General features: G+C 34.0%; 2 protein-coding genes across 3 annotated transcripts; both read right to left on the minus strand.

The window, feature by feature from the left end:
* Positions 1-89: 89 nt before the first annotated feature.
* On the minus strand, positions 90-2729 carry LOC122605495 (F-box/kelch-repeat protein At3g06240-like). 2 transcript variants are annotated; one of them, XM_043778450.1, is made up of 3 exons: positions 2493-2729; positions 1518-2045; positions 90-516 (listed from the first exon to the last, which is right to left on the minus strand). In XM_043778450.1, exons 1-3 carry the CDS (start codon positions 2579-2581, stop codon positions 441-443), a joined length of 693 nt encoding a protein of 230 aa, XP_043634385.1. In that variant the 5' UTR covers positions 2582-2729; the 3' UTR covers positions 90-440. The 2 variants fall into 2 exon arrangements, with proteins under 2 accessions (XP_043634385.1, XP_043634384.1); XM_043778449.1 differs by lacking the exon at positions 2493-2729 and having other exon boundaries at positions 1518-2486.
* Positions 2730-3783: 1054 nt separating this feature from the next.
* LOC122604714 (ATP-dependent DNA helicase PIF1-like) lies at positions 3784-5633 on the minus strand. Its single transcript, XM_043777585.1, has 2 exons — positions 4435-5633; positions 3784-4354 (listed from the first exon to the last, which is right to left on the minus strand). The coding sequence occupies exons 1-2, from the start codon at positions 5631-5633 to the stop codon at positions 3784-3786; spliced, it is 1770 nt and encodes a 589-aa protein (XP_043633520.1).
* Between the last annotated feature and the right edge of the window lie 6697 nt (positions 5634-12330).

Here is a 12330-nt window from a genome sequence, read left to right on the forward strand (position 1 = left end):
CATGAAAGTTATCAGAATACGTACCCTAGTTGATATATCAACTATGCAAGGGAAAGGAAGATCGACGGTCAATGAAATTGAGCTAAAAATTCTTGAAACAATGGAAAAGCCACATGGAATTGAACTAAATACTTATGAGTTATGCTACAATCTCAAATATAATAATCAAATAACCGTTTAGTTTAGAGCGTGATTATAAGAACCATCAACTCAATTTACTGAAATCCAACAAACACAAAATACTGGCCACAAACTATTTGAAGATAGATTTGTAGTGCTCAAGAAGCAAAAAGGTCATAAACCAATTTCCCTGTTATCTTTTGTTTCAACAACTGGATCCTTTGATTAACTGAGAAATAAGAACTAGAAGCGATGTTGCAAAACTACCCGAGTCTACTCAAGTAGTCGTTACACCTTAGGGCGCCGAATACTCGGAGTACTCACCGCCTTGACCGCTTTGACTTCCCGGGTACTTGGAACACCCCAGTCGGCCGCGTTGATAGTGCATAGCGAGTTCTGCAACCATGGCTAAAAGTGAGTAAAAAAGTTGTAATTAATTAATACTTATTAAAAAAAAAAGTGGGTAAAGGCCAAACGTATGATTATAGTGAAAAAACGAAGGGCAAAATGCACATATTATAATATGATAGGGAAAGAACCTGAGAACAGTGTTCTATTTAAAGGTGATGTATGTGTTAATAACAACTCATACTATAAAAAGTGATACAAGAATAAATATACAACAATTGTACCCAATCCCAGCATAAGTAGGGTATGGGGGAGGTGGGATGTACCTCTACCCAAGGGTAAAAAGACTGTTCGAGAAGAACCTTCAGACAAAAAAGTGAGAGTGAAAACTAAACGTGTTTAGTAAGTGACCATACATATCGGAAGAGTATTATATGAATAAAATACAATAGAATAGAATAACAAAACATACACACGTTTATACCAAACATTAACATGACTGATTGTAACAACGGAACGACCTATAGCCAAAATTGCAAGCATTAGCGGCAAGCTTTTCATACGCAAGGCTCACACTTATGAAGAAAAAAAATACAAATTATTTATACAGTATTTATAACACATAAAATACTTAAACACCATCCGTAAGAGCCTCGTATAAGTCCGGCTTTGATCAAATTTGGTGTTTGAAAAGAAACCCCCAAAAGATTGATGGTATCGTTGAGGAGGAAGAAAGAAGAGATCAATCTTGTTGAGAAAGAAAAAGTTAGGGAAAAAAATTACTTAGTATTAAAAAACTCTTTTTGCATACAAAAAGTTCACACTTTTTAGTGTCTAGGCTCGCAGAAAAGCCCAAAAAGTGAGCACTTTTTGTACACCCTGCGGCCTGCGCCTTGCGTACCAAAAAGCTCTAAGGCTACGCGCTTTTTTTAACCAAGAATACCTCATACTATAAAAAGTCATGAATAAATATGAAGCTGTTAAATTTATAATCAGATACTACGTATTAAAAGAAAGGAACAGGACATAACAAAATGACCAGAGCCCACCTTATTAGAGCATTCGTGTTTGCCATGCCAGCCGCTTTCTCTTCCACTGAAATAACTACACCATTAGAGCCGGATCTAGAACTAGAATCCATTTTAACATTATGGGGAGATATAAGACTAGGCACAAATATAGGGGCCCCAATATACTCCCCGGAGATGGATAAGTGTGGTGTGCCATCATAAGAGTAATCATCTTTGTTCATGTGGTATGCAACACTATGATTCATCACATGATTAAGTGGCAACTCTACCCACGACTTATTTCCGCTCTTATAGCTTCGCAACACCCATATCTTGGTGGGGGTGGGCGGTAACTCAGCGTCAAGTTCATAAATGCATAGACATTCTTCCAAGACCCCTAGGGTGTAAGAACAACCATATTCATATGAAGGATGGTTGTCAGGGTCTGGTTGTTGGGTTACTGTAAATTCCTCGCGAGATAAATTTAAAGAAAGAATGATATTCTCCTTATTTAGCCGATTCAACATAAACCAGTGAAGTACCCCATCACATAAGAGACCAGATACCCTATTCCAATTGGTAAGTACATAGTCAAATTCTTGGATAAATTTCCAAACACATGTTTTCAGTGAAAAAACATAAAAACGTGTGGTTTTTCTTTGCATCACAAAGCCTACTACAATCTTGTAGTCATTGTTGGAAGAATCATAACCAAATCCCCAAATCAAATTCCACCTTTGGGTGCTTTTAGGAAGCGGTTCGGGTGGGGGTTCAAGTATTTTCATGGTCTGTCTAGTGCAAGGATTGACCACCAAAAGTTCAAAATCCTTAGGACAGATGCATACAAGGCCATTGGCAGAACCAATGATAAAGAAACGATTGAAATTAAGCATATCGCTTTCGTTGTTTAATCCATAAATGCTAATAATGATCCTTTTATCAGGATTGATGTTGTTGGAAGCATGTTGTTTTAAATGAGATTCGGCAAAATAAGGAGTTGAGATGAAAGAATACCATGACTTACAAACACTCTTGCATCTGATTACATCTTTCACATCCGATCGTATCAGGATTTGCTCCATTATATCATCAGCGGCCTCCATTGGTTTCGCAGAAAATAGAAAAAAGAATTGGGACCCACCCTGGCTAAGTCGATCTCTGTCTCTCAGATTGGTAACATATGACGACAGGATTTAGCTCAAGTCTCAAATCTCAACCATGACTTTATATTTATCAGATAACTAGAAGTCGTAGGTTATCCGTTAGTTAAAATAAAACAATGATCCATTGGGCCGAATCAGTTTATACTGTATAGGTCAGGATAGATCTTTGTCTAGCCCAAAATTTCTTAATGAGATTTCATTGAGTCGAGTCATTCTTTTTTTTTTCTTTTAATTATATATCACTAGACGGTTATTGGTAGCAGCAATGGATGATGATGATGATGCTGGCTACGGATGAGACTTAAATCTATTCATATTTAATGTTGATAATCTTTAATACCTTATAAAAGAAATGACATATTTTATATTAGGTAATTCTGTTTTTGAATTACCAGATTTGCCCTTGGACTTTTTTGTTTTTTTTCTTTATGCAACTACCCAGAATCTCTAACAAACCGTCTTCCCCACTACTGCCGTCGCATTGCACGGGTACCAGATGGGTCGGTTGATTCGTTAAGTTGTCTTCATAGGGTATTCCAGATGTAGAAACCGTTTTTTTTAGAAACCGTTTTTCACAAACAAATTATGAAGTGTACAAACAAATTTGTGTATCCCTAGAGAAGCATCGTAAACTGGTATAGAACCTGGTACTCAACCTGGTACAACTGTAGTCGATATATCCAAATCAACCGGATAGTATTTGTAAACCAAAACTGAAAAATAAATGGCAAGGCTATAAACTCGATATATCTAAATCATGTTACAACCGTAGTGGTGATATATATTTTCAAAATATCCAGATCAATGTTACAATTGTAGTAAATCAATACTGATATGTAATTGGCAAGCCTATAAATTCAACATAGTGCGTATAAGCTGTAAAGACATAGTGAATTACCCCATAAACCCGACCAAGTCATGCAACCCTTTCGTACGCAAACATTAAGGCATAAGTATGTAAAGACATAGTGCATTACCCCATAACCTCACGGAATGAGAATGAAATGGTAGATGTAGAAAGTGTGGAAATGGGCATAAAACCTTGAAACCTGGAAAAAAAAAAAAGAGAAACTAAACAGTAAATTAAGTTGGACAGTATTATAAAAATTAGTTGGTACATAAATCCACGCACCTTAAATAAGCTATGCATCTTGTAAAACTTCTCTGTAAACCACATTTGCGGTGTATACACCGGGTTGATGGAAAATTTGGGTAGGCCTAACCAAAACCTTCACCCTTTCGTGTGATATCCCTCGAGACAGGGCCACATATAGTTGTCCGTGTGAGAATACCGAGTCAGGTAGATACACACCGACGTGTGGAACTGTCTGGCCTTGGGCTTTGTTTATTGTCATCGCGAAGCTAAGGCGAATCGGGAACTGTTTTCTCTTCAACTTAAAGGGATACATATCATTTTCAGATGGACACAGGGGTATTCTTGGTAAAAAAACTCTTTTACCGGCATGTTGCCCGGCTGCTATTTCTGCATCGATGACATTTCGTTGAAAACCTTTGCATATCAACCGTGTCCCGTTACAAAGCCCGTTGGATGGATCGATGTTACGCAATAGTATAACTGGGCACCCAATTTTGAGCCGTAAACGATGAGGGGGCAAACCAGCGACACTAAGAGAATTTAAGAATTCAACCGGATAGTAGTTGTTAATATCGTCTTTCGCCTCATCAAAGTTGTAATATATTCGCTCCTGGCCACTAAATTATCAATCAACTCATCATTTATCTCATCGACATTTTCATTTTTAGTTGACAGTATTGCCCTAGAAATTATGTACTATGGAGAAGTCCCATTGACTTCAATGGACGGGAATATGGCACTTATTAAGGCCTTTTTCGATCTGGTTTCGGACTCGGTAGTGTATGGGATGGTCATCTCATCAGGTATGCGAATAAAGCTGCCTTCAATCACCTCTTCTTCCCCATTGCCGACTCTTAAAAGGAAATCTGAAAACCATGGATCCGTCCGTGCTCTCATGTTGACAGATAAACGCATCTTAGTTATCCCAGGCCAAAGAGGTGACATTCGCAGGCTCGAGTCTACAATCTGTGCGCGGATTCCTTTTTTGATCACTGGCAACACCTGCCTGAAGTCACCTCCAAAAACCATTACCTTCCCCCCAAATGGCAGACTAACGCCTATTATGTCTTGAATTGTTCGATCAAATGCCTCCACCGCTTGTCGCTTAGCCATCGAGGCTTTATCCCATATGATGAGTTTGGCACGACGGAGTAGCTGCGCAGTACCACTTTGTTTACTGATGTTGCAAAGAGAGTTATTACTCAGGATTAGAGGAATTTTAATTCTCGAATGAGCTGTGCGTCCTCCAGGCATGTTATTAGCTGTTGCCCCGGAAGATGCGGTTGCAATGGCAATCTGCCCACGTGAACGAACCTCAGCAAGTAGAGCATTATACAGATAGGTTTTCCCCGTTCCACCAGGGCCATCAACAAAAAAAACTCCTGGATAGTTACCGTCAACGTGCCTCATGATGGTATCGTACGCAAACTTCTGATCAGGATTGAGATTATCTTTGGCACGCAGATGATCATCTTCAACAATTATGGAAGATTCTTCTTGTAACTCACGACAACCTCCCAAATCGAGATGTTTAGAGTTTATGCGAGGAAGGTCAAAATCATCGAGACTCTTACCCATAGATTGAAGGAATACCAAAATGTCTTTAAGAACCAGACTTTGAACTTGATCACTATTTTGGAAACGTCTTCTGTAGTCTTCAGAAAGAGAATCATAATGTTCATCCCATAACCTCCTAACATCCATCGGGTTACAAAATATCAATATAGTCGCAAAAAGTCTTCTCAAAGAATGTGGAAACTGAAACATGGAAGCCTTTGTAAGACATTGTGACAAAGTATCGTCGTTCTCAATCAAGCCTCTCTCAAGTGTTGCCTTTCTAAAAGTTGTGTGCTTTTCACCGTTCACTGTGTAGCTTTTAGGTCCTTTAACATGCATTAAAAGAAGCCGTAAGTAATAGCGATCACCTTCTGTTGGGTTAACTGACACTACCCAGATGTAGAAAGGCAGCACTCGTCCCCGGGACTAATGAGGCTTAAATCTTGAAGGACAACTAAGTTTTTTTTATATATATATTTGTCGTTTTTTCCTCCTTTTAGTATTTTATGATATTATTTAAAGGAAATACTTAATCAAATCTATTACTATTTAAAGATTATATAATGAATAAAGACTTTCAAATGTTAACCTTAGTTGTGTCTTTCTTTAAGTTATTATCTAAAGTATCCGATTATGTCTGATGTATGTTATATCGTATCATTAAATCCAGATTCACTTTTTTCGACCACCTTGAAGCCAGATGTTATGTACGATGAAATAAAAAAATGATCCATTGGGCCGAATCAGTTTATGCTGTATAGGTCAAGGTAGGTCTTTGTCAAGCCTAAATTTTCTTAATGAGATTTCATTGGGTCGAGTCAGTTTCCTTGGGCCTTGTAGATCTGTCAGATTGGAAACATACGACGATAGCAGTTTGCTCAACTCTCAACTAAGGCTCGCATAACAGGGCACACGAAACCTGTTAAGACACGAACCTATTAAGACATGGACTTGTTAAGGGTATACACGAACACGACCTGTTAAGAATTCGTGTCATTTTTTCAGGACACGAACACGACACAAAACTTAACAGGTGCACCTGTTAAGGACCTGTTAACACTATTTTGGAAATTTCAATAAAAAAAGGGGTAAAAAATAAGAAAACGTTTATTAAGAATATTTTTCTAAAATCATACAGATTTGATAAAAAAAAAAAAATGTGTCTTGTTTTGTTGTGTTAATACAAATTAAGTGCAATAAAAATACTGAAATCGCTTTGTTGACTGACTAAATTGACATAACCAAAAGAAGAATTCATAAATTTTAAATTCAAGAAATATAAACAATTTCGTCATAGAGTTTTATTGTGTTTGTTCACATGTCTCTTGATTTTTTAAAATCCCAATCGGTCAAATTAATATTAAAAGTATAATAATAAGTGAAGAAAGGTTACCTGTCGATTGGAGGATGAGATTACGAGATGGGTTCATGGGGCTGGAGATGAATATGGTTTTTCAGAGGGAGTTAGAAAGGGGTCGGAGGGAGAATGGTGGATGGTAGACGCGCCTGATTAGAGGGAATGGATAAAATAGATTTAGGGTTTTGCACTATAATAGTAAAATATACATGTGTATTACCTAACAGGTCTTTTAACAGGTCCTAACAGGTCTGGACCTGTTAAGACATGAAAATATTCGTGTCTTAACAGGAAACCTGTTAAACACAAACACGAAACCTGTTAAGAACAGGTCGTGTCGTGTCGTGTTAACAGGTTTCGTGTCAAAATTGTCAGCCTTACTCTCAACCATGACTTATGGGAAGTGAAGTCGTAGGTTATCCATTACTAAAAACAAAACAATAATCCATTGAAAAAATTCTTGATCATTGGGAGTCCGGTGGAGTTTCTTTTGGGCCAAGTCACTGTTTCGTTATATTTTCAAGCAATTATATATATATATATATATATATATTAATAAAAAAGAAGTGTTAGATGTTAATAGTTCGAATTTCAACAATGATATTCAAGATTCAATCCTGGGTATGCAAGCCAACATCACATCCGTCAATTTTCTCAGAGAAGACTCTAGTTGGCCACTTAATCTGAGACCATGTGGCTAAACATAACAATTATATATTGTACCAAATCAATGTTACTCCATTTGAAATTCCCCTAAGTATGTATAGTTATGTTGCAAGTGCGAGTACCATTCCATCCACTTAGGCGAGAGATCAAGCTCGTAGGGAGCTTCAGGTAGACCCGGGCTTCAAAGACAAGGTCCATGAAGATTAGCGGTGACGTCCCAGGGTCAAGATCCGGAAGGATCTGCACCACAGTAATGAACTCCGGACAAGTCCGAACCGTAGGCTCCAGACCCGAACAGACCAACGATAACACCGCAGGGTTATGGCCCGGAAGGATCGATGCCGAATCAAAGCCCACTCAGGATCGTGATGGCTCCTCAAGGTCAAAACACTGGCAGACCAACCACGAGCCTGGCAGACCAAGGCCCGAACAGACCCGTGCTAACACCACCTCGGAACTGAAACGGATTCGCACTTACACCTCTTCAAAGTCAGGACTTGGAGCAGAATAGACCAGGTTTTATCTCTTCGAGTCAGAGGACACCACAGGCTCCTGGAAACACTAATAGGACGTCAACATCAGCAGATAACGAAATAAATGATGCATACGTGCAAGCTAATTATAACGCCCTAAGCATGATGGTGTTTTTATTTCTACTTTTAAATTTATAACGTTGTACAAGTAATTATCTTAAAACACACATACTAACGGGCAGAGAACACGGTCAGTGTAGTATAGTCTAGTGATAAGTTACAGGATCGTTCCCATGGACGATTGCACTACCTAATTTAGTAATATATGTAATTCTAATTGTTTGGGGGTTTGTCACGATTTTCTAAATAAACTAATACTGAAAAGTAGATATCTAGTATTACCGGGGCAAGCCATTTATGAAGAAACAACGTAAAATAATGAAAAACCTAATAGCAATTATTAAATTAAAATACTTGTTTGGCAATATTAGATTTGTATACATTTAAGTCATAAAAGGTTATAATTTTGAAGATATACGGTTCTAAGTGTTATATTCTGCAAATTATAGTATAATAATCATAAGTTCGTCACTGTCATTAGCCGAGACATATTGATGAAATTATTTATTGTAGTCATTCCACAAGGCACATGTTATAATAAAAACTATATTGTTGAATATTTTAAAACCAATTATGCTCATAATGTGATATAGTATTATGAAAGATAATTAAGAATTAAAATATAAACTTACTTGTGATCCTGTACGTGACATTAAGTATATGTATTTGATCATGATGCGGGCCCATAACACACATAGGGTTTTTTTCAATCACCTGTCCTATGATAATTAGATAACAATTAAGATTATTTCGATATTCTTTTATAACAATTAGGACTCTTGATTTGATTGACAACTGTAACTTTAAACATTATTACGCAAAACTAATAGATAAAAAAGGGAGAATGTTATGTACCTTTTTTGTTTGAGAGATAAAATGAATGTTGAATGAAATCCATATTAATTTGGATTTAGTATTCAAGTAAGTGAATAACCCTCTGTTGTAAATCATTATTTGTTCTGTGATCGTCCCATATTTTGTAATTCTTATTGTGTTTAGGATAATGATGTTATATATCGTCATATGTTATTATGTTTGAGACATGTATCTAGAGTTTAAATTTGTGTTTATATTAAACATTAAACTAAATATTAATGATGTTATATATCGTCATCTGTTATTATGTTTGAGACATGCATGTATCTAGAGTTTAAATTTGTGTTTATATTAAACATTAAACTAAATATTAATATTTATAATTTATAAAAATCTAATTTAATATTTGTTAATAAGTTATTAGGTTTTGAAATAAATTTTTGTAGACAATATTTCATATGTTGAAAACTTTTTTAATTAGTTAAATAATTATAAATTTTAAAAAAATTCTCTCAAGTTGATGGCTAAAAAAAATATAAAGTAAATATTTAGGGTCAAAAAGTGTAAATTATTGATGAAAAACAAAAAACTGTAAATTAATGAGACTTTTTCTACAAATTAATATAAATTCTAATATAATAATATATTTGGATAATGATTAGTGGGATATTTAATTTGTAGTTAATTTAAATGATGACATAAGCGATTCTCAATTTGATGAAATTAAGCGATTTGATTGGTTAATAAGTCATTAGTTCAACTGTCTTATAGTATATAGTAGATTTTAGACCCGTGTCCAACACTAGACGCGGGGTCTACGACATTATTAATATTAGATATGAATACATTTAATTCATAAAAGCTTATAATTCTAAAGATATACAGTTCTAAATGTTATATTTTGCAAGTTGTAATACAATATATGTTCGTCAATGTCATTATAACCCGAGACATATTGATGAAACTGTTTGTCGTATTCATTTCACAATGCACATGCCATAATAATTTGTCTGTTATAAAAACCAGTTGTACTGATCATATCGTGATATTATTATGAAAAATAGTTAAAAATTAAAATATAAATATACTCGTGATCCTGTCCTTGAGATTCATGTATATTTATTTGATCATGATACGGGCCCTTAACACAAATAGGTTTATTCTCAATCAGCTATCCTATGATAGTTATTGATGGCTAAATATAAAATATAAATCAAGTATTCAGGGTTAAAAAGTGAATTATTGATGAAAAATAATAGATAAACGGGAGTCAATTTGATGAAATTGAGTTATTTAATTGGTTAATAAGTTATTAGGTTTTAAAATAATTTTTTGTAGAAAATATTTTATTTGTTGAAGTTGTTTAATGTAAATTTTAAACAATTTATATATCAAGTTGATGGCTACAAATAACTATAAATTAAGTATTCAGAGCTAAAAAGTGTAAATTATTGATGGAAAACAAAAAAGTGTAAATTAATGAGACTTTTTTTACAAATTAATATAAATACTAATATAATAATATATTTGGATAATGATTATTAGGATTTTCAATTTATAGTTTATCTAAATGATGACATAAGCGATAGTCAATTTGACGAAATTGAAAGATTTGATTGGTTAATAAGTCATTAGTTCAACTGTCTTATAGTATATATTAAGATTAAGATATTAAATAAAGCAACTAGCAAGATACTTCATAAATAAACCATTGATTAGTATTCATTACATATATGGTTGTATGATTTAGACATTATTTAAAAAATAAGTTCATTGATTAGTATTAAAATATATTCATTTGTGATGTTACAGTCTTTAATAAGTATGTTTACATATAAAATTTCATATAGTCTGAATTTTAAAAAGATGCATTATTTATTTTTAATAAATTTTTACGACAACAATTATTCACAATGATTGATTAATATTAAAATATATTAATTTGTGATGTTACTGTCTTTAATAAGTATGTTTACATATAAAATTTCATATAGTCTGAATTTAAAAAAGATGCATTATTTGTTTTTAATAGATTTTTACGACAATAGTTATTCACCATGCAACGTATGGGTCTAATATAGTAAATAGATAAACAATGATATGTAATTTATATATATATTATTGGTAAAGTTATAAATACTCATTCACAAATAAATAAAATAATTATAACTATATATGCATTTTAATTTTATTTTTACTAATTCAAATATTCTGATTTAATTTACATTATTATGATATAACTTACATAAGATTCTAAGTTTGACTTTTTATTATGTAGTAATTTGAATGTAACCATACTTTTAATTACAGGATATATATGTTATATTTTCATTCAATTTAATCAAATTTTGTAATAATAATCAAACATATTTACATTCTTCACAATTAACACAATAATACAAATAAGAACAGAATATTGAAATTTATTTTTTGTTTTTTGATTTTTTCATATAAGTTAAAATAATATTATTTGAAATTGCTAAATCAACATATTTAGAAGCTAAGACAATATTCAGTTTTTATATTTAGGGCATTTTATTTTTAATTAGTTTTAGTTATCTAATAGGTACATTAAATATTAAGTAAACCTTATTATTTAATAACTTATATATTAAAAAACTAAATTGAACCATAACTTAATTTATACATATCTAGGTCATATGCTACATAATTAAAGAAATTATGCTTATAGCAAGTCAATTGCACATAACCAACAACGATAATTCGATGCACGCGTAACACACAAGTAAACAAATTATGAGTTATTTGTGAAAAACAACAAACCTGAATGTTTTTTAGTTATCCGAATCAATTGACATTGTAATGAAAAAACCTCGATTAATACGGACATACTCATGGTAAGCTTAACCAAAATTTTGCACTCGAATATATATTAACGTCTATTTTGCACTTGAATAATTCATCGTGCTTTAAGTGAAATAAGATATAAACGTGCAACGCACGGGGCATATTCTAGTATGTAATATAAATTTGTAATATATGTGAATGGGGGGACGAGTTTCGGGTATACGGATTTTCATCTAAAACGAGAGCAAAACCTGAACCCGCAATAAAACAGAAATCCGTCCCCATACCCGGGCACCCGGCCCTAAACCTGCAATCCCGGATCCAAACTCGGCCCAAAAATGCCGAGTTTTGGGTTTCCGATTTTCTTGCCATCTCTAGAATTGAATGAGTATTACTATCTTGCAAGGCCATTTCCTTGACCAGAGTACCCAACTCAGTGGTCTACCAAAAGCCATGAATTATGACTCATTGATCCCATCAAGGCTGCTTTTATTGTATAGTATGTTGGCTTATATTTGGTGATACAATCATAGAATCATATACAATTATGAGCAAAGCTTCTAAAACATTGGAAGTTGAGTCGAGGATACACCTCTTGTTATCTGAGAAAACATAAAAATAGGAACTCCTTAGTCCCATGTGCTTAAGGCACCCGCATAACCCCCGTGTTGAGATAACGTCAAGGAAAACTACCAAATTAGTCCCCCTTGTGGGGATCGAACTTGCGCCCTGTGAGACCGGTCGAAAAATTTGGTGACACAGTGGCTAATGTGCCAAAGCACAAAACAAAAAAACG

Source organism: Erigeron canadensis, chromosome 6 (assembly GCF_010389155.1).
Source record: "Erigeron canadensis isolate Cc75 chromosome 6, C_canadensis_v1, whole genome shotgun sequence".
NCBI lineage: Eukaryota > Viridiplantae > Streptophyta > Magnoliopsida > Asterales > Asteraceae > Erigeron > Erigeron canadensis.